At 43.3% G+C, this 23773-nt stretch overlaps 2 protein-coding genes across 2 annotated transcripts; one reads left to right on the top strand and one right to left on the bottom strand.

The window, feature by feature from the left end:
* Positions 1-3292: 3292 nt before the first annotated feature.
* On the top strand, positions 3293-8687 carry tmem161a (transmembrane protein 161A). The gene is made up of 11 exons (XM_083671322.1): positions 3293-3430; positions 3974-4077; positions 4217-4300; positions 4512-4603; positions 4718-4874; positions 5197-5412; positions 5727-5870; positions 6139-6252; positions 6449-6623; positions 6761-6857; positions 7027-8687. Exons 1-11 carry the CDS (start codon positions 3428-3430, stop codon positions 7323-7325), a joined length of 1485 nt encoding a protein of 494 aa, XP_083527448.1. The 5' UTR covers positions 3293-3427; the 3' UTR covers positions 7326-8687.
* Positions 8688-12446: 3759 nt separating this feature from the next.
* mef2b (myocyte enhancer factor 2b) lies at positions 12447-22473 on the bottom strand. Its single transcript, XM_083671353.1, has 9 exons — positions 22265-22473; positions 16754-16845; positions 16430-16633; positions 15839-15967; positions 15297-15495; positions 14209-14354; positions 13757-13871; positions 13072-13180; positions 12447-12817 (listed from the first exon to the last, which is right to left on the bottom strand). Exons 2-9 carry the CDS (start codon positions 16805-16807, stop codon positions 12493-12495), a joined length of 1281 nt encoding a protein of 426 aa, XP_083527479.1. The 5' UTR covers positions 16808-16845; positions 22265-22473; the 3' UTR covers positions 12447-12492.
* Positions 22474-23773: the final 1300 nt, after the last annotated feature.

The following is a 23773-nucleotide window of genomic DNA, read 5'->3' as shown; positions in this document are numbered from 1 at the left end:
AGTGGTTACATTTCTCCAGCCCCAGCCCCTCAGCTGTTTACCAAAAAAGTGGCTGGGAGCCTGCTTTGTTGTTGTTTGAATCACAGATTGCACCTTTAATGTCTGGTTCATATATGATCAGTTGATATTTTGTTATGGCCCGAAAGACAAAAGACAGCAGGCTGACAAATGAGTGAAAAACCCAACTGGCAGAGTCGAGCATCTACAGTGTAATATATGAAAGTGTGATAATGTAAAAGCATGACTGATTTGGAAGCTTTCGTGTGCTTGCCACATGTCATGGTGGCTGTGGCTGTGCTGGTCAGATGCCAACTGGTTAATGAATCCTCAGAGAAAAAAAATGAGTCATATACAGTATCACTGGCAGCCACCGCAATATCTGGCACCTTTGAGGATTTTATTCTGTTAAATTCTGTACAGTATAGCAGATGAATAGCAGCGACATATAGGGGTGGGTGTGTGAGTGTGTGTGTGTGTGTGTGTGTGTGTGTGTATGTGTGTGTGTGTGTGTGTGTGTGTGTGTGTGTGTGTGTGTCTGTGTTGGCGGGGCGGGGGGGGGGCATTGCAAGATCCGCAATGTCTCTACAGGGGGCTCTTTTTCTGCATTGTGCTCTCTGTCCCTTCCTGCCTTTGCCCCCACCCCCCCTCCCCCCCTGCCACCACCATGAGATATGGCTGTGTCTGGAGCGTCATAGTCATGAATCTCAGTCCTCTTTTACATCTCTGCTCTGACAAATCAGCCTACAGTCTCCTTGGTTGCCATAGCTATCTCCTCCTCACCGCAGCCGCGCACATGCAGAGCAGAGAGGAGGCAGTGGCAGCCTGTGAGTGGAGAGAGGGAGGAGTGGGAGGGAGGTGGGAGTGTCCACTGACAGGGGGCACTGTCGCCACATTTGCATGTATTCAAATAAGGGCATGAATAACATGCATGCGGCAAACAAAAGAGGAGCCAATAGGAGGGCCTCTCTCTCTCTCTCTCTCTCTCTCCTGAAGGTTCTAGAACCCTCACAGCATTCACAGCAGCAGCACCCTGGGATGGAGACAGACAGGGAAGTAATGTGGGAACCATGAGGCCCCTGAGTTGTGCACACTTGTGCCTCGGGAATGAATTAGCATTTTATTTGTGTCCATTTCCCAGTAATTTCTGAACACAGATGGCTAATATGGCTGAGGATGGAATTACCATTTGTGTCAAAGTTGATAATGATGGAAGTGTTTTTCCTAATATACAATTGTTCTTGGTTTACTGTCAAATAAGTCTTTGAAATGCTATCTGAGAGATTTCATAGATGAACCCTGTGTGCCCAGATACATTGATGTCTACATAAAAGACATTGAACATTGGCCTACCTACATTTTGGAAATGACAATAAAAAATGGCATGAGATTTTATATACATGTAGATTTATAACATAAAAGAGATTGTTATTTGTCTTTAGACATTCAGTATAGCACACTATGACATTTTTGATAAGAGATGAAGACTTTCCATATTATTTCACTCAACTGCTTGATATTCTAATGTCTAAAATCGGCCAGAATATAACTTCAGAGCCTCAAATAGTATTACTCTAATAGCTTATATACAACGGTCAAAAAACTTGCAATTTAGGATTTGGCATTTCTCCTAAGAAACTGGACTGCACATTTTCCATGACTAAGAAGCAAAGCGCAAGTCTAGTGGTGCATATTTGCATAACAGAGGTGTTGCTATGTTTCACAATGCTTGATCACATCCACCATTCTTATTGAAATGACACGCTCTTGTGCACAAATTCTGTGGGCAAAGCATCTGACACAACTTCAGCAAGAGGGGAGGCTGCCAATTAGCAAAAAAGTGGAAATTCAATCAACTTTTGTAAAAAAAAAAAAAAACACCACACACAAACAAGTGAACACACATGCTAAACTCAGATTTGAATGCCATGACTGCTTTCAGGAGATCTGGGAGTGCTTGTTCCTCTGTGCACCAGTGGAGGGGTCGTGGTGACTGACTTACAGAGGATGATCCGTCATTTGAATGCATGTCCAGGAGCAGTGTGGTGAAGGACGGTCATGCCCTTCAACACACACACACACACACACACACACACACACACACACACACACACACACACACACACACACACACACACACACACACACACACACACACACACACACACACACACACACACACTCAGAGGAACACAACTGAGGTCTTTGTTGCCAAAATATTCCCCCAGTACTAGCTTAGAGGAGCTCAGGCTCGGATGGATGTAATCTGTAAAACTATAAAAACCCTGTTAAGAATCAAGACAATAATGAGAATCTTAAATGTCATGCACCAGGACCCACAGACTACAGTTACACAAAGTTGCTTATCTTAGTCATTAGACCACCATGTTGATGACCACCAATAGGTGTTTCTATACCAAGAGAAATGTTTCACATAAAAGTAATTCATGCCACTAAATGCTATACTGCATCACTGTGACCGCCAAGGGGTGAGAGTGAGACATGCATATCTTAAGCTTTAATCTTGACGATTTGCATAATTTTCTCTCTTCAGGCAATCAAATGTAAAGCCTGCTGCGTTCAAAGCATGCAACAGGGAGATTATCATTAGGGAGATCTTAAGCGAGGCATTCAGGGTATTCAGGAAGCATGGTGTGGAACTAAGACAGGAATAAAACTAGCTAAGCACAAAGAACATGTGATAATTAGGAGGAGAAACAGAGACATGGATAGATAGATAGATAGATAGATAGATAGATACACACACACATACATACATACATACATACATACATACATACATACATACATACATACATAGTGAGACACAGAGAGAGAGAGAGAGAGAGAGAGAGAGAGAGAGAGAGAGAGAGAGAGAGACAGACAGACAGACAGACAGACAGACTTATTTATTTATTTATTTAATTAGTTGTTAAATACATAACATATAGGCTTAAAACATTCCCACTATGTACAGTGCATAATATTGGGAATTTTAGAAAAACTACAACTACCATAGATCTTTCATTCCTGAACCTTGTGATTGGTCTGAACAAATGGTTAGGCTACCTAAGAACACGAGGTTGATTATAGTACTATCCAAAAAGCTTTTCATTAGCACGAAGTATAATTTTACTAGATTTGACTATATTCTTATTGTTTCATAATGTTATTGTGAGTTTCATATGTCACTGAAAATATATGTTTCATCAACCATACGCTTTTCGGATCTTTAATACTGGGAACCAATCAAATCGTATACGGGCCCCTATCGGAGCCAATCAAAACGCCAGGTCGGAAGTGGTTGTTTGATGCTAAATCCGGGCCGGGTAGTTTACTTGTCATCAGGCTCAGCTGTCAAGACACTCAAGCTGCACGCGTGTGCAGTACAACTACGAAATAATCTCATACATCAGTTCGTGGTAGAAAGATGGTGAGTGTGTGTTTAACTGTACTTCTCGCACCTACCCTCGATCTTAGATAGCCAAAAGAAATGCAAAGCTCGATGCTAGTTTCATGTACAGAAGCTAGCTAGCTAACGTTAGCTTGCTTGCTGACTAAACTAAAGCAGCTGAGCTAACTAGCTAGCTAAGTTAGCAAGTTTGCTTGCCATGTTACTGTGTTGCAAGTCCCTTCCTAGAAGTAGACAAGTTTAGAATGAGCTCAAATTACTAGTTTAATTCATTTAGACAGTAACCGAATCTAACTAACTAGCTAGCTAGCTAGTAGCTATATTAGCAGCCATGCATGGTTAGTTTCAACCTTCGAGCACTTTTCCCCCAGCCAAGGCTATCTGGGGCACTTTCCTTCCGAGAAGATATGGTTCCTTGGAAAGTTGAATGACTGACACAGTTGTAGGGAGTGCGCCCCCACTCTCTGACACGTGTAGTAACTAGTTTGATATGCACAGCTGCTGATATCCGATGAGAAATGGATGAAGAGCCACTATTTTGACTGTGTGTGTGTCATCTTACAGGCACTGATGGGGATACAGCTGGTGGTCAGCTTGCTGGCTGCTAGCATAATGCAGAGAATGGCTCCACACTGTTCCTTTGCCCGCTGGCTCTTATGCAATGGCAGGTAAAGCGACACACACAGTCTCAAAGGCTTGAGATCCTGCAAAGTTCTTGTTCGAGTACACGTCACACAAAACACAGTGTAAATGTCCACATGGTGTGCATAAGTTCTAATTCTAGAATGTGTAACTTTATCCTTTCAGTCTGTTCCGGTTCAAACACCCTTCAGAGGGAGAGCTCTGTGCACTTGCAGGGAAGCAGATGCCCAAGACCAACAGGAGGGACAGGTGTGAGACGGGGGAGGGGTCATGATACAACATGACTGAGTCTGCCATCATTTCACTCCTCACAGATCAGACTGACTGTCATAGGGAAAGCTTCCCAGATTGGGATATTCTCTGTGTAAATAGGAACAGGACTGTCCATGAAATGTCATGAACTTATACACAACAAAGTGTGAAAGCATACCTGACCCCTCTGTGTTTCTTTTCTAAATAGGAGACAGAATGGAGAGAGCAAACCTCTCACAGTGCCCAAGGACATTGACCTTCACTTGGAAAAAGCTCCAGTCAACGTCCTTGACGCTCTTGGTAAACAAACAAAAACACAGCAAGCCAGTTGATAGGCAGGCTGTATGCTGACTCTGCATTTAGAACAATGCTTTCACCTTATTATGTATTTTATCTTTTGTTTCCCATGTCCAGTGTTGCGGTTCTTCCTGGAGTACCAGTGGTTGATAGACTTTGCAGTGTATGCCATGGGTGTCTACCTGTTCACTGAGGGGTACTTCTGTGTAGTGGAGCCCAGTAAGGAGGTCCACATTGGGTCCATTTGGTGTGTCCTGACCATACTCTTCTGCCTGTATCCTTTCACGTAAAAAAATATCTCCTCATATCTTGCAAGGGATACTTTGAAACTCTTGAGTAATCTTTTGAGTATTGCTTGTCACCAATTATAAAACTGAACCCTGTAGTAGTAGGACAATGTAACAATCAGTACTCCCACTCTCCCTTTCAGTGTATAAGCTTGATATAAGCTGGGTAATTACTATCTTATCTGAACATATCAACACTGTTGATGGAACATAATCACTGAGTGGAATTCTATGTACTGCAGCCTGTCCTCTGTTCGAGCTGTCTTACTGGCGTTCTGTCCCCTGTTTGTCCTTAATCCTCCCCCTCAGGAGGACCCTACATACTCTTATGAGCCACTATTTCCGCTCTGACGAGGGCGGCGAGCGCTCTGTGTGTCTGGCCTTTGGCTTCCTGTCCCTGCTGGTAGCCATGTTGGTCCTGGTGGTCAGGGAGGACTACCTGGAGTTTGGCCTGGAGTCAGGCTTCGCCAGCGTGTTTGACAACCTCGAGGTATTCGCCAAACAGCAAGGCTATGCTACGTGGTCGTAAGTATCTTTTGAGATCCGTCACATTTTCTAAGGACATCATGTGTGCAATGTGTGTGTAAGATGTTTTGGATGATGGAAAGTTATAATTAGATGCGGTGAGTTATCACCTAAACAATGTCCCAGCTCTTTTAGACCTTGGTGAATGCACTATACAGTATTACAACTGCCATGCTATGCAAAAGAGATTGCTTTGAAACACAGAATTAAATATAACTGAGGGGAATTAATTGCCTCCCTGAAAGTTTGTTGTGTCACAGTCCATTGTATAGGCTGATGTGTCCCCTCATGGCTGTTGTTTTGACTCCCGTCAGAGTCCCAGTGACCAAGCTGACGGTGAAGCTGGGTCTGGCTGCTGTCTGCGCCTTTATTGGTGCTCTGCTCGCCTTCCCTGGACTGCGATTGGCTCAGACTCACCTGGATGCCGTTCAGTTGAACGCGGGCCGCCCTTTCATCCAGTAAGAACAGTAACACACACACACACACACACACACACTGGCCCAGCTGAGATCTGGGCTGTATTCATGTTGCAGAAATGTCACGTATAGAGCTGAGCATGACACGATGCAGTATTCTACACGTCATAGAAGCATGTCTGTTCTACACAATATATTTCTATCTGAAGGAATAAGCGCCTATTGTTCAGAATTAGCGGCTAACTAAAATAGTGTTTGGTTACACTAGGAGTGTCCTGCTTATTTATGTGTTGTTTTTTGCATCCTGTAGGATTCTGTTGCATCTTGGCTTCCTGTCTCCAGTCATTGTGATGCTGTTGTGGATCAAACCCATCGCTCGGGACTTCCTGGCGAACGCCCCCATGGGGAAGACATCAGTCACCCTGTGAGTGTCGTGTATGTCTGTGTGTGTGTGGAGTAGTTAGTACACACAAGCGTGTACCTCTCTACCCCTGCGCGGTATCCCTCTCCTGAGACCTTTACTGATTCTCTGCATCCACTCCAGTACATAAACATTGAAGTAGTGACACAATGTACCATTGCTGACAGCTTCTCTGAGTTCCCCTGTGTTGTGTTATCAGCGTGTCCAGCGCGGCGTTTGACAGTGTGCGTCTGTGGACGGTGGTGGCGCTGTGTGTCCTGCGGGTCGCCCTGATCCGCTACCACCTGCAGGCCTACCTCAACATCGCCCAGAAGTGGGTGGAGCAGATGAAGAAGGAGGCAGGGCGCATTGCTGCCATCGACATCCAAAGAAAGGTTACTTAACAATGTCGGAACACCAGAATTTACTTCAGAGGGAATGTCTGGGTAGATAAATTAATGCAACTGAGTCTTTGCTGGGGGAAGAAAGAATACGAATAAGACCCGGGAAATGTATTTTGTCTTTCTGTCAGGTGACGCGTGTGTTCTGCTACCTGACAGTGGTCACCCTACAGTACCTGGTGCCTATTCTACTAGTCCTGTTCTCCACGCTGGCCCTCAAGGCTCTTGGTAACACACACACACACACACACACACACACACACACACACACACACACACACACAGTCCTGCGTAAGTAATGGGACAGTGAAGCTTTATTTCATCCTAATAATCTACCAATAGCTTTACCACAATGTCTGGTGCCTTCATATTTATATACTGTATTTTGTTCTGTCAGGTGACTTCTCGTGGGGTCTGGGACCTGAGTCTGCCCCGGGGGTGACTCCTGCCCTGGTGATGCCCACGGCTGCCCCCGTCATGCCTGGGCTGGAGGAGGACGAGGAAGGTGAGGATATAGAAGAGGACATCCAGGCCACCGTAGCCCGTCTGTCAGAGGCCTTCTCGGCCCTGCGCTCCGTCCTCACCCCCATCTTCTTCAGAGGCCTGTTCGCCTTCCTCACCTGGTGGGTGGCCGCCTGTCAGGTCATCAGCAGCCTGTTCGGGATCTACTTCCACCAGTACCTCATGCAGAATTGAGGAGGAGGAGTGGGCCGGACTACACTACCCAGAACACACCAGCCCAGACTCTTATGACAAGTACAGTCAGTGTGTGCAGGGCCAGGCAGAGCAAACTTGACGCAACACAACACACAGACTGGACAGTATGGGTGCTCCTGTGTTTGTTACTGTAACAGTAAGCTGTCTCATATTTCTAGACAGACATGCTGGACAGACGTACCGTACTACCTTGTCTTGCTATGGGCCCTGCCAGTCAGTCAGTCTGGTCTTGACCAGGCGGCAGAGAGATGTTATTGCCTGCCACTTGGAACCATAGAAACGCTGTACAATGGGAACTGAGTGAACAACTGTCCAACTGCAACATTTCTCTCTAACTTTAACAAATGCATCTATGCCAGTGTTAACCTGTTTATTTTCAACACACAACAATATTGAATGCTTCAGTCATTATTAGGAAGAAAGTACCGCTAACTTTGACTAAATGAATGACATTAAGTCAGCTGAGAGTTGACCCAACCTCCAGCCTGTAGAAGCCGATTCAGTACTGCTTGATGCTTTGTATTTTTTGTCCATTATTTCTGTTGCACCGTACTGATTGTAATGAAACCACGGAGCTGGCGGGCTATGGTGGCCTGAATGTCAGTTCCGTTAACACAGCTGTGCTTGGATCGGTCAAACTCAGACCCTCGCCTGTCAATTCTCCTGAATCATTTATACCCACCTTAACATGAAGCACTGAGGAGCAGTTACTGTATTTTATTTTAAGGAAAGGATTCGATCACAATTCCAAGTGCCTGGGAACTCAGGGATTTTGAGTCAATGATAAGATATCTCTTTTTCAGCATTATGGTGTTAGACTGGTGTTGAAAACAGCAGTTTCTGTAGCATGGACTAACTAACACTCCGGCCCGGTCTGGATTTTGCCAACCTGTATTTGCAACCTTTTTTTTTTTTTCATTATTTCTTTGCTGCCAAACAATCATGTAAAACAAATAAAATAACATGTTGTTTTTAAAGCCTGTCAAATCTTGCATTGGGCTAAATCTACGGTAGGTTTTAAATGGATTGCAGATCATGGTGTCATCAGTTTTTTTTTAATTATTATTTATTTATTTATACCCTATTGCCACTAATGACTTCAAAGTGTAATTTGGAATGGTAGCTTGCTACAGATAAAGTGCTCTACGTTGGAGTCTTTAAGTTTGATTCAAGTGTGATTATGTTTTAAATCAAGAGTGACTTGTACTCTGATCATTTTATGTTTGTAAGGTTTGTGTGAAGAACCTGTTTTTGCAACAATTAAGAGACTTTTGAATGCATGGTGTGAAACTTTTGTTCTATACATGTTTTTTTCGGTTGTATGGCTTAAATAAAAAGGAATTAAATATCTTGTTTCTTTTCCATCTTCTTTTCTGTCTTTTTTCAGTATGTTAGTAAATGTATGTTAGATTTGACATCACGTGGCGTGGGAGATAAAAGATGGTGCTTCTATCAATATGGATTCACCAATTGACCAAAGACACCTTGCATGATAATGGTGTGTCTAGCCGCCACAGAGAGCCCTGATCTCTGACCTTCACCCTTGGCGCAGATCATGGTTTAATCGCTGATAATTACCCAGTACTAATTCCTCCTGAGGAATCTGTATGAAGAACACATTTTAGCAGACATTTAGCTTTTACATGCTCATGAGTTACACATAAAAGCAGATGTAGCGTTAGCTTCATGTGTGTGTAATCATTATAAGACGTTGTGTACATTTTCATTTAGTTTTTTTAATGATGATAATCATCAGACATTTAGATGTCACTAGTCCAGTATATTGGTGGAATAGTGGAGAAACCCAGCTTCATGGGCTGACGCTGAGGAAAGTGACCTCCCCTCCACTGTTACAGACTGGGGCCCGCGGGGCATTTGTCTGAGAGCTGACATGATTTATTGGTGATATTATTTGACTTCCACATCCAGTCAAAACCCACAAAGATGCTCCAATTTAGGGAGGGACGGCCCCTTGTCTGTGCTTTTATGCGCTGGTGTGCTGGGATGTGCTTCAGTGGAGGATATCGATGCTGGTCAAGCACTGAAAAAACCCTGAGATGGAGCCAGTTAACATCCTGCCTGCCAGCTCATGTAAAATGGCTGACTGGAATTCTGCTATTGAATATGGCTCTTTGACTAACAGAATTATATTTTCGTTGTTTTACAATATGATTTTTGTAAGATGTGTGGGAAATCGTTGAGGGAAATTTCAAGCAATTGGATTGTTTTCCTTTCACTTGCCTGTTTTATTGTGGGACGCAATGATTACTTTTGTGATGCTCTTGAAATCATGGAGGATTTTACAATGATGTTAAAGGAGCCTTTCTAAATCCCTTAATTTCGAGGACAAGTCATACACACACACACACACACACACACACACACACACACACACACACACACCACCACCCCTCCTCGTAGACAGAACAGCACATACAAAGTGTTGTAAATATATCTCCAGACAGGCCTTTCGTCCCCTCCCATGCCCAGCCCAGGCCTTCGCTGTGACAGCTCTGGGAGAGTGTCCGGCATAATGAACTGGAAGGTGACAGGGTTGACATATCTATATAATCACATTAATTATGTGCATCTGTTTGGAGGCCCCTGTCTGCAGCCCTGGAGCCCTGCAGCAGCCCTGGATGTTGCTATAGGGACGGATGGAAGCAGTGGAGGGTTCAGACATGCCCTGCAGACCAGCTCCGCTCCCGGGGGAGGCGCCCAGACACGACCCCCGTGACTCTCTTTTCATTCAGGGAGGAATAAGGGGTGTGCTCTCTAGTGTGGGAGAGGGATAATTTTAGGCAATTTCATACTGGGTTTAGTTTAAATTGTAGGGAAATGCTCTATAGGGGAGAATGTGTGAGTGTCGTCTAACTGTATGCTCTCTGTGTGCCATTTTGTACTTGGTTGGCTGTATGTATGCAGTTTTTGAAGGAATAAAGGTCTTCTGGCTTGAAAGTGTTCCATTCTTGTTCTGTCTCGGTGGGGACATGGTGAGTGGTGTGACAGGGTGAGACATGATAATGAGAGTAGATGTGTTCAAAAGATTGAACATGAATGAAGCCAAGTAAACGCCAAGACACATGAAAGAAAGATACACATTATGGCAGATAGCATTTTATCTGTCTTCAGATGAAAATACATCAAAGGGGAAAACGCACTTCTGAATCACAGTTTTGGGGAAATTACAGTAAATTAGATGTACAGAACCTATAGGCACAAATTCAGGAAGTCAAATATACTACAAATTAAATCATCCTTGTTGAAAGGCAGTCACATCATTAAAATAAGGATAAACCCAAAGGCTCTTTTGATAAATAAAGCCAGTGCTGTCACAAATGATAGGGTGAAATTACATGCACTTTTCTCCTGACAAGCACTCAGAAAATCTAAAAACGAATGACTGTGAATGTCTGAGAGAATACTGTTTGCAACTATGAAGTTACCATTTGTCATTATCTACTTGAATCCACAGTTGAAATAGTTTATATACACAGACAGCATGCATTGATGAAGAAATGAGTGAATGTCATTGCTGTCAGCCATGAACTTGAGGTGCTATACTCTCCTATGTGCAGCATGTCTGCAATACTCATATTATGCAGTTGTAGCTGAATACCATCACAGTGCCCGTTGAACATGTCACTTTTGTCATGTAAAATAAGAGAAATAATGACCACTAGTTATGGCTGATTATCATTCCTGCATATTGTTTGCCTCAGGTGTGAAATAGACTGACACCTTGTGGCAAACAAGGGAACTCCAATCTAACTGTCAAGGACACCAAGATACAACGAGAAACAAAATGGAAGTTCATTTTTTGGCCAACACAAAATTAATATATGAAATAAAAACACACCAAAATCCAGTGCATTAAACAACACAATAGTCTTTACAAAATAAAGATAAACAAAAACAAAAATTCACACACAGAGCAATCAAAAGTATCATAGGTTTTTAACATACCCCTCTGACTGCCTCGAATTCATTTTTTGCTTTTTCAAGTCTAAATGAATAACTCTTAAATATACTAAATAGAATTAAGCATTGCAAGTAAAGCTCGACTTTATAAAACAGTGCATAGCATACTGTGTGGATAATTTATAAGTAGGAGTTAATTGAAGATTCATAGGTGAAACTACTAATTTCCTAATGCTTTCAGGTAATTCTAAAGACGCACTACGTGCTACGTTTAGGCCTGTATTTTTCATATTGCTATTGCAAGAATTGAACTTAACACAATATCCTCAAACTTGTATGCTGATGATTTTTGCAACATATACCAAATTGAGCACAAATTACATTACCTCCTTTAAACTTTGGTCTTTAATTTTCATTTGGCCTATGGCCAGAGTGTTGACAAATAAATAACGAAACTATGCAGTGAAGAAAATAAAATAATTGCTCAAAACAACAACAACCGTGCTCAGTATCATTTTTGTCTTAAAAAGCAACATCGAACCTGTATAATGGAACCAATCATCCAAATCCCTGAGAGAGACTTATTTTCAATACAAAACTCCACATGTGTACAGATGACTCTAAAACCACCACCACCGAGGCCATTGGCCACATGATAGATGATGCCTAATCGGTCTCGAGCGATGTGACCACTTCATTGATTTTGGGCTAGAGGCTAAAGCATTAAAGTTATATATGTACAGTGACTGGGGAGCCGGATGGGAACTGTGAAACATTACTCTGGGACACTGTGCTCTAAGATAGGCTGCGATATGGCTACATGACTGATCTCTTCCCTGCCCTCTGCTCTTGGCTGTAGCTCAAGCAGGCAAGACCACACGATGGCTGTGGAGTGTGGTTTGGTTTGACACCCACCGTTGACCTCCACACAGACAAACTAATATACCCAGCCAAACCACAACAACCAGGCAGTATCTTCTCACAGAACCCGACAGAAATGCAGCAGTACTACATGTCTATCACCCGAGACCAAGAGAGAGTCCACCCCAGGGGGAGGTGGGGGTGAGGGTGGGAGAGGGGGGGGGTGATCTGGATGAGTGGACACCTTCTCCCCATCCACCTCTCTGTATGTGTGGGCAACCATGTGGCAGGCTTGGCATGGCATGGTGGAGGGTGGCTGGAGGGCTGGGTGGTGGGTGATGGTAGGTGGGGGTGGTGCTATCAGCTATCTGTGCCACCCATCACTGATCTCTAATTGCCTGAGGGGCAGCCCCCCTTTCTCCTCTGTGCCGTGCTGGGCTGGCGGGTAGCCCCCTTTGGGGAACTCCTCTCTCTCATTGGCTGGATAGGGCTCCTGGGGGGTGTGGCAAGCAGAATCGGGGTTGCTCATTGGCGAATGCTGCCTCAGGTGGTGCAGGGGCGGGGATGTGGGGGAACAGATGTGTTCCGGGGAGGCGCGCTCGGATTTGATGCTGAGGTTGAGGGAGGGGTGAGGTGGAGGGGTCGGTGTGGAGGTCTGGGAGGGGAAAGAGCACCCTCCGCTGGACATCCTGCGAACAGCAAGAAGGCAGAGCAAAGGCAGCAGTTAGGCAACACATGTTTTCAAAGCCCTAAATGTTCCCTGCTTACACATAGGTTGACTCCAAAAATATTTCAGTATCTACTTGTCAAGTTAAGAGCAATTGAGCAAACATAAGAATGTTTCAACAGATATTATAGTTCAAAGTGATTCACAGGTCGGCTGTAAACCATACTTTAGAATTGAAGCTGATATAGTGGTGTAGCATAATAAGAGTGTCCTTACGGGGGACTGTGGTGAGGTACATGCTGCTCCTGATGTTGGGTTGGATGCCAGGGGTTCACTGTGCCACGTTGTAGATTCACAGAGTGGGAGAAGCCTGGGTGGCCGTACTCTGAGAGGGACAAAGGACTAATATTAGGACATTTAGAACTATTGAATAGTCACATATGAATAAGATAACAATAAAATTAATAATTTCACAAAAACGAGTGTGTGTGTGTGTGTGTGTGTGTGTGTGTGTGTGAGAGAGAGAGAGGGACAGAGAGAGAGAGAGAGAGAGGGACAGAGAGAGAGAGAGAGTGTTGAGAGAGAGAGAGAGGGACAGAGAGAGAGAGAGAGAGGGACAGAGAGAGAGAGAGAGAGAGAGAGGGACAGAGAGAGAGAGAGAGTGTTGAGAGAGAGAGAGAGGGACAGAGAGAGAGAGAGAGAGGGACAGAGAGAGAGAGAGAGAGAGAGGGACAGAGAGAGAGAGGGAGGGACAGAGAGAGAGAGAGAGAGAGAGAGAGAGTGTTGTGATTGAAAACATGATTGTTAGTTATTATAGTCATTATAGACAGTTTGAATAAAGGCTGCTAAGATTGAACATGATCATTATGTTATATCCAAATCATGTCCTTCTTTGTGACCTATTGCTTTAAAATGAAATAAACATATCAAACATATCAGACCGCAACAAGGGAAGCCTTACCAGAGGGTCCAGCAGAGGAGAGGCCGTAGCCTCCCAGACTGTGTCCTAGCAGGCCAGCCTTCCCCATGGCCGCCATGGGGCTCCCTGGGTGCATGCCCTGGTACAGGAGGCCTCTCTGAGCAGGAAGAGAACTAACTGTCAAACCATGTTCACACAACCACTGGCGATTCAGTATTACACTGCATAACACAGGCAGTCCATCGGAGTGACTGTGATGGTAAATACAGAGAGAGAATCTATGATGTATACAAGTATCAATACAAGTTTGATCATCAGCAATCTGGCCATGAGAGATAAGACCGTGTCAGTAAGAGTGTGAGGGTGTGAATATGACTTTGGTTTTAAGTATGCGTAGGATTGCTCATGAGGAACAGTACAAGTATGAGTCGACATCTCATGCCGGCCTGTCTGTCTGTGAGACAGATAGGAGTTGTTATATCAGGGTTCCTTACAGCACCACTCAGGTTGGTACGCGTGCCACCCATGCCAGGGTGGGTGTCTCCCCGCCGGTTCTCACTGCCCAGATTCAGAGGGGGCGGAGTCTTCATCTCCAGAGCCCGGCTCAGGTTGCCATGGGAGAACATGGAGTAGCCGATGCCTGAACCAAGTAAAAGAAAATAGGAAGTGAGAAAGTAGAACACTGTTTCATTCGTGGAACAACCATTCACTCTCTCTGCTGGCTTCTTCTCGGTAGTTCACATCTCCCACTTCCCTCTATTGCTTGTCATTTACATGTCAAGTTACATGCTCTCTCTCTCTCTCTCTCTCTCTCTCTCTCTCTCTCTCTCTCTCTCTCTCTCTCTCTCTCTCTCTCTCTCTCTCTCTCTCTCTCAATCTATGAAACAGAAGTTCTTTTTCTGAGTATCTGATCCCCCTATAGACACCTGGCAAAAGTGAGATTACCAGAAAGAACTGACGAGAGACAATGTATGTTAGTGGACAGCACCTTAAACGGCGTAATGAATTGACCGCATAGCTCAGTTATTAGTGAGCACCATTGATGACATCCTGACACGTGTCTACTAATAGCTATAGTGTGAAAAAATTAGGCTGAAAACCAAGCTGAGATGACCAGCAGGTGCGATACACTCAGAAACCACAGATCTGCCTCCAGACGCTGTTTCACTTGTGGGAGCCTGTTTCACACACACACACACACACACACACACACACACACACACACACACACACACACACACACACACACACACACACACACCACACACACACACACACACACACACACACACACACACACACACACACACACACACACATTCACTCACTTCTTGTGTGGGCCTATGCACAGCCGGCTGCACAGCACTGTGGCTGCCCCACATGGACAACCATTGACACCACCCACTCTGTAGTCAAATCAGGCGTTGAGTAGAGCCCCTAACATCATCTCAGGCATAACCCTCTAGGAACAGAGCATCCGCTTCTTCTAGGACTTGACATTAAGTTACATTAAGGTTACCCAGTCAATGACGCTTGGCCGTAAATCAAAAATAAAATTTCCCTTTGGGCCTCCTCTGCTCACCTGAGTGGGGGGACATGAAGGCAGTGTGGGTGTGAGGGCTGGGGCCCACAGGGCTGACTGAGCCTGGTCTAGGACCCAGGGGTTTGAAGGCTGGGGGTCTGTTGGAGCCCAGGCTGGGGTTGGAGGAGTTGGGGTAACCGTTCTCACAGCCTGCCGCAGACACCAGGAACTGGGCCTCTGGAGGAAGCAGGGAGGGAGCCTGAGGAGAAATACAGGCACTTCACACTAGGCCTCATGCTAGGAAAATGCCAGCAAACTGGTGTGAAAGGAGTTTAGGAGTGTATCTGTTTGAATTAAAATCATAAAGCTCTATTGTAGCGCTGTCATAGTCCCCATCAGGCAGCCTTACAGCACGCTTCTCCTAGTGTGTGTCTTTGAGTAGGAAATGTTCACCGTGACTCTAATTGACGGCTCAATAGAAACATTCACTCAAATTGAGCCATTTTCCAGACAATAAGAGAAATCAATGAACCGCTTTAGTCCATTTACAGCTTTTACTGTGGCTCAGCATGTGAAATAAAAAAAGAAATGTGATTACTAACGTAATATCGCTGGCGGGCGATGGAGAGGTCCATGCCCTCGCTGATGGGGTACTTCTCTGCTCCCACCTGCATGGTCTCCTCAGTGTCCAGCTCCGCCCCTTCCAGACCCAGACCTTTCCTCCTCAGGGTCTACAGCCGCAGGAGAAAGAGAGAGGGGTTGGGAGAGAAAGAGAGAGAGAGAGAGAGAGAGAGACAGACAGAGAGAGAACAACCAGCCGGGGATTACACACACAGACACTACATCAACAATATGCCATACTACTGCATATACTGTATTGTGTACATGACACCTACTTCATACAAAGACAAAAACAATGATTGACTATTGATGACAGGCCAAAGACACGGTAGTACTGTAAGTAGTCATCAGCAGAGATATTCAACACACAGACACTGCATAAGCACACCATACATTTTCTTTACATAGCCACATACAATCAGTACATTTGTCCAAAGTAAGTAGATCAACTGTACATCACAGTCATTATCGCAAGCAAGACTTTCTTTAAGAAAAAAGTGCCCACAAGCAGTCACAGTGTCTAAATTGGAAAATGAAGTAAGAGAGTATTCCCAGTCCTGTACTGTACCTACCTCCAGTATGTCTGTGTTAGTCCTGCTCTCGTGGGGCTCGCTGTACTCAGTGTACTTGAGCAGCACCTTGTCCATGTCGGTGCTGGCGTACTGGAACAGGCGGTTGGTGCTGTTGAAGATGATCAGGGCGATCTCACAGTCACACAGAACACTCAGCTCATAGGCCTTCTTCATCAGGCCAAACTTACGTTTTGTGAACGTCACCTGGGAGTGGTGGGGGGGTGGGGGGAAGGGGAGTTGAATTTATTCACTTGAATTCTTCCATATGCATTTCTTTTAACTGTTAATTGTTAAATAATCAAAGATATGATTCTAAAATCGTACCTGTCGATTCCGCTGGTCCAGGATGCGAGATATCTGTATTTTCTTCCTCCCCATTGTGTTCACAGACTTCTTAACAAGAGACACTTCACCTTCTGTGAAAAAATACATTTTACTTTTATAAACTGAAACATTGCGACACTGTCTGTCCAAAACATAGAGGCAGCATAGGCTATGCTTCAAGCAAAACAACAGGTTTTTATTTGTTTCAACTATAACTTTACTTTACTTTATCAACCTTTCTCTTTATCCAGCAGATCCTATTGTGATAAATTATGTATGACAGAACATGGCAATCGAAAGGAAGCCATATGGTTGAACAACTGGCTTAATTACTTTAACAAAAATGTAAACAAATAAATTAAAAATGTGTAGGGCAGACGCGTTCACAGTTGCTTTTACCCCGGCCCTTATCAAAACAAGATGGTCAACGTTACAGTATGGACCTTAACCTTCAGATACTGTAACTCTGATGGGAAAATGTCATCTGTTTTGTTTAAGCAGCGTTGCGTCCCACCCTTCCCCCCGTGGTAATGGCAGAGTGTGTTTATTTATACCGCGATGAGGCGATGTGGGCTAAAGTTAGAGCCGGCCCTCGGCCCTCGCCGCTGCCTGACACTCCCTCAGTCTGGGTTACCCCAGGACCAGGGCTACAGGCCGGGCAGAGGGAGAGAGAGTGAGAGACAGGCAGGGTTAAAAATACCATACTGTAGCTCCCTTTAAAAGGTAGAACAGGCCCTACCAGCGGAAACCAGCGGAAGAAAAATAGTGGGTTTTACAGTGGCAGGGAATGTTATACACCACCCCCTCTTCTCCCATGTTAATGCAGGTCTGAGAAAGAGAGATGGAGGGACCGAGGCGCACATGGTCATGGAGGCACTATGGTTCACCCTGAGCAGTAGAATGAGAGTCAGGTCAGGGCTTGAGGAACATCATAGAAGATACAACTCCATATTGAGCAAATCTTTTACAGTTAGATATCATTTTCAACACATTACTAAAAAAATAAAAACAATTTAATGACAACATGACCTAACCAGGAAAAAACTTGGGGCCCTAGTTTTTTGCCTAGCTCTAGAGCCCAAACGTTTTCAGATCGGATCACATGGTCAGGGAAAACTCCTGGCCCTATCCATAACGCATCATAGAAAACATTAGAAAAAAGAATAGCTATGTCTTTTGAAATTCTCTGCACCCCTATCCTCTGGCAGTCTGTAGTTGCTTGCTACTTGGTAAGGGTACTGGATGCACTGTTCTGTAGCCTACTGTCTCTACTAAAGCAAAGCCCAGAGGAGTTTTCTCCTTGTTTTCTCTCATATTGGACATGTATGACCTCAACTATATTTAGAGCCCGGAGTCCAAATGGTGAAAAGCGGATATTGTGCCGGTGTTCCCACGACCCCCTTAGTGCCCACTGCCCCCCAGCCCTGAGCCCACGCTTGGCACACAGGCATTCAGGGCATTTCTGAGGAAACCACCTCTGTGCCTCTATCATTACCTTATAAAGTACTGTAATATCCACTGGACCGAGCCTCAAAGACAAGACACCTCAAAATTGTCTGAGATTACTGCTGCAGGCCTGCATCAATCAATGTAAGTCATCCATCTACAAGCTTGTGTCTACTAACAAGAACAGCTACAGTGACTACATCGACTACCTTTGCGTCACATTGAGCTGCCCTAGATCATCATAGGATAAATACGTTTTGATAACAAATAAATGGAGTGGGGATGGCTACAGTGCATTAAAGATGGAGAGAGAAAGAGAGAGAGAGAGAGAGCATCTAACTTGACATGTAAAAGATGAGAAATAGAGGGAAGTGGGAGATGTGAACTACAGAGAAGAAGCCAGTGAGATCTTTATCAGCGGGTTTACAGAAAGTTCCCTCCACCCAGACTAGCCTTCTCACCACAGACGGCTTCTCTGACACAGCCAAATATAGCATTTACCTCCATCGAAACGGTGAAGAACTTGGCACTTCTCTGCGTGGTTTTGAAGGTTTCTCAAACCTCTACAGACGCGCTACAAGCTACATGTGTGATGTCTACTAATTCTGAATAAGGCAGTCAGTCCAAAGGCTATGATGACGGCCGCAGCTTGCTTGAGGTCTAAAAGGCTAAAAACAGCCAAGCAAGTGAACAACAAGTACCTGGGTTTCATTCTCTCACGATCATTGATTAATGTGGTGCATTTAGAGCACTCACAGTCGGTTAGGACAGTCTGCTGCTTTCAGAGTGTGAATTGAGGGGGGTTTACATTTTCAATTAACTTTAGTTTAGTTCAGGTTAGTTTAGATGATTTAGACAAGTTTAAGCCCATTCACTGAGTATTGGTACAAGTCATTCGACACATTCCAGAGACTGAAGAAAAGTAAAAGGCCTGTTTTGTGATAGGCCTATATATACACACTGTACGTAATACTACTGTAAGCATACTGGAGAATAATGCTTGGAGTTTGTGTCTGTAGTGCAATTATTGCACAAATAGGTGCCCCTGGGTCTCCAACTCATGGTGAGAGTCAATGGTTTCCTCTGAAGCCCTCCCTGAGGCCAGAGAGTGGAAAAGGAGAGGATACACACAAACATAGCAGGTCCCTAACACAGGCCCCACTCACCCAAACGCCCCATCTGTCCCCAATGACCAAGGGCCTGACTAATTGCTGGCTGTCTCACTGGGACAACACTGTGAGAACACCAACAACAACAAACAGTTTCGTCATCAACAGTTCATGACCCTTTAACAGTGCCGCACATAGGTGACTTGATGTTGTTGTGTTACTTCTCCCTAATAATTTTTTTTTTTAAATTATAGCTATTCTGAGTGAATGTTAAGCGTGAACTTGAGCATAAGTGTTAATAATAACGCTACCTATTCAGGACAAGCACATTGTGTAGGACTATATAAAAGATCATCTAAATCCTTATCCTTGTGTTTTCGGTCAATATCACAATGTTGGAATAAGATGAGAATCTGTAGTGTTTGATGACACATTGATTTGCATTGCTAAGCCTGATACTGAATATGGATTAATCTATTTTCACAGCTCAGTGTTTATACCGACTGTACAGTCCATGATCTGCCAAGGGACATGAATGGCTAGAAAACAGCGCCAAATACTGTAGGCCTATATGTCTAATGTACCCAAAGACAAGCTGTTTATGAAAATAGTCCCTCCATTAGGCTAACATTGATCTCATTTCTTGAACTGCAACTATGAAAAGAAGAGAAGTCTTTGTGAGTGGGTTGTACCAGCATGGATTAACGGTTACACTGGATTAAATTCAAGGTTTATCTCGAATATATATAGTGTGCACTGCAATAGAAGGTCCAGCAAGCATACAAATATATCATCTGCTATCTATGAGCATATAAGCAGCGTGGATGACACCTGACCTGACCACACAACCCTTTTTTCGTTATTAGTTGTTGATTACTCATGTCAGTCATTTTTGCTTAATGGCAAGATGAGAAACCAGGCCCAAAACCATTGCCGAAAATAGAAAGCAGGAATCCTATTTGCATAACCCAATACATAAACCATAAGCCCCTTGGCCAAGGCAAACATGCCAAAGAAGTAAAGAGTAATTGACATTATACAATGATCATCTACAAACTTCTGGGAAAGTAGAGACCTTTCTAAAAGAGGAAGAGACAGATACACTTCTGACTAAATGAACACTTCATTCATCATCGCTGAATCTAGCACATTTATTGAGGCTAGTATGAAATCTTCTAAAAACCAAGACTCAGGCCAAAAACAGAGACGTTTCTTTTTTACGACAGTATCAATTTGCTATACTGATTTATGGTTGAAAAATTACCCCCTGCTGTGTGTATCTGAATTGTAATGAGACCCGGGGTCAGACGGTTCTTGTGCTTATTCTCAATGCCTCCCGTCTGGATCTTTTACAGAGCAGAGGTGAGGAAATATTTGGCTAATTTTAACAGGAGATAATTGAATTGCCTGGATATTTCTGATAGAGCCAGAATAGAGACACAGAATGAGCAGGACACCTGATCTTTCTGGAACGGCAATTGGATTTTTGATGACCACAGGGTTAGGGTTAGGGTTAGGGTTAGGGTGTAATGTAATTACACCGTAGTGTAATGTCTCATCTAAAAGATAGAGATGTTCTCATACAGTACATCTGCACAATAATTTTTGAGTGCCTAGCCTAGGGTTTGTGGTCTTATCATGAAAGGATACTGTACATAACAATGGGCCGAGGAATTGGAAGGAACCAACTGCTGTCTATTGCAGTTTGTTCTACCAGAGCCTAGCCTAGGTTTTGTCTTATGATGAAAGTAATAGGTCAAGGATATGCACTTTGGGAATTGAAATAACCTATTACTGTATATTAAAAAGCAATTTGAGCTCAAGAAAAACAAACCGTAGAGGTTGTAAAATCATGCAAAGAATCCCAAATGTTCAGCAGTCTGTAAACAAATATGCAGTGCAATTGAGGAGTGGAAAAACATGTCAGAAATATTTCAATATTTGACAATGTTTGACAGGCCAACTACATAATTTGTGTGTCTGCTGAATTTGGCACACTCTCTGTAGGCCATGCTTTACTACAAGTCATGATTTTATCAGAGGGGAATAATGCATACTTTTCTCTGAGCATAGAGAGAGTATATTTAAAAACAGCCATTGGATTAGATTGAAAGATCTACTTACTTACACACATTATTTGCACTGCACTGAAGCCTTCATACATGATAAATCTCGCCTACTTATTGTGAATCATACACGACACTCACAGGCTCATTCTCCATCAGCTCTCTGCATCCTCAAACATCCTCAAACAAACATGATCTGTGATACCAGACATGCATTCTTAAACATTTACCAAAAATGTGAGTGCTATCGAATTGGGAGAACGCTAAGCACCCATTAATACATTACTATTTCATTTTCTGAATAAATGATATCAATGACAAACATACATGCTTTTTATTTACTCTTATTAAAGCCCTGATGGTTGTATTCAATATTCTTTCTCATGCATGGCCCAAAAATCACAATGTGGCAACCTTTTCTTCTTCAAACACTGAATTTGGAGAGGTGCTCAAAACCCAGGAACTCATAAATAAAATACATTGGACTGTTGGTGCCCAATTAAATAAACAGAATGCTCCTAGGTCAAAAGGTGGCATCACGTGACAGAACCTCGACCGTATAGCCTAGTGGCCTAATTATACACGGGCAAGCTCAATCACTAAATACAGCAACTGGCTGCAATCTTTGCTAATAATAAGACTTCAAAATAATTATTGAATTGCTGACGTCATTCAAAATACTCAAGTTAATAATAGACTGTCTGTCTCTAAGTTACCATGCATCCCTGTCGAACAAGTTGGCTTCAATATATATATATATATAATAACACAGTTACAACGCAACCGACATATCCATGGCTTCATTACTCAAAGTTGTTTTCAGTGACTTGGGAAAATGAATCTTGCCAGAGGACAATAAAGGAAAATCAAATAATACACTCCGATCGCACCTGTTCTCTGATGTTTCTCCGGTGTCACGTTTTGCCCTTCTTTTCTTTACTTCTGCGTATTTACTGACAAATATGCCAAAATAGAAGTTCCTATAAACAGTTTTTCCTTCACTGAAAATAATTCAACGGCACTTGTCGTTCTCGTTGAAGTGAATTATGCTGTTGCTTTGATTGGACGTGTCCACCTGATGCTCAAGACAAGGATGATCCAGGAGCGCTCCCTTCAACCGCGCGCACATCTCCAGCAACAGCTGGCTGCAGCCCCTTTCTAAATTACCATAAACCCGCCCCCTCGACTGCGCTATTGGCTCACAGTGACGATACTCATCCGCCTCCGTGCCAGCGATTATTTCAGTTGACAAGACTACAAAAGTAGCCATTAATTGAAGGCTGTTACAACTGCAACTATATATAGCTAAGGCCAATACTGCATGCTTGCTTCTAAGTTTTTGTTATTGTTAGATCTGGTGCTTTCATCTTATACTATATATGACAAGGCTTGGACATGTTATATATAACATAAGGACAACCTATTATGAGATTAAATTAGACACTGTCAGAAACTATATTTCCTCTTCTTTTCTTAGTTATCGCTCACGTGTAAGACTTCATTCCTTTTTATCTGGTGCTATTGAAGGTCATGCCAATGATGCAATGCATGCCAATGATGCAATGCTTGTACGTTTATTGCAGTTATATGTCAGTTACATGTCATATATATATATATGTATATGTATATACAGTGCCTTCGGAAAGTATTCAGACCCCTTCACTTTTTCCACATTTTGTTGTGTTATGAACTCAATTTAAAATGGATTCAATTAAAAGAATTTGCCATCAATCCACACACAATACCCTAGAATGACAAAGCGAAAAACTGGTTTTTAGAAATGTAAGTACATTTATTAAAATTGAAATACAGAAATACCTTATGTACATAAGTATTCAGACCCTTTGCAATAGTTAATGTAATTTTGGAATTAATATCTTTGTTTTTATAGGGTATCTGATTTGCATAGGAATCAATTACACACTGTGTGGATCAGGTTGTCATTACAAACTGAGCAAACGGAGAGGAACAAAACTGCTCAGGAATGCAACTCTGAGGCCTGGAGACTTACAAAAATCTACAATGTTGAATGGTGGAGAGGAAAAAGCACAGTCGATGGGACAACATCATCTCAGTCACTCTACAAAATTGGTCTATAACCAAGTGGCCAAAAAGAATCCCTTAATGGAAAATAATCTATCTCATATCCATAATTGTGTTTGTAACAATGAATTCAAGTGATACAGCAAAGAAAGTAAATCCAGCACATGCAATGCAGTTTCTGCACCATCTCTTGTGTGAAGAATAGTGGTAGCTGCATCAAGTTATGGGTATGTTTGTCACTGGCAGGGACTGGGGAGTTTGTCAGGATCAAGAGAAAATTATGAAATTTGCTGAGTTGGTAGTAACATCCTAATCTACACAGTGTGTAATTGATTCCGATGCAAATCAGAGACCCT

This window comes from Argentina silus (genome assembly GCF_951799395.1).
Source record: "Argentina silus genome assembly, chromosome: 6".
In the NCBI taxonomy this organism is placed as follows: domain Eukaryota; kingdom Metazoa; phylum Chordata; class Actinopteri; order Argentiniformes; family Argentinidae; genus Argentina; species Argentina silus.
This window is presented reverse-complemented; position numbering and strand designations above follow the sequence as displayed.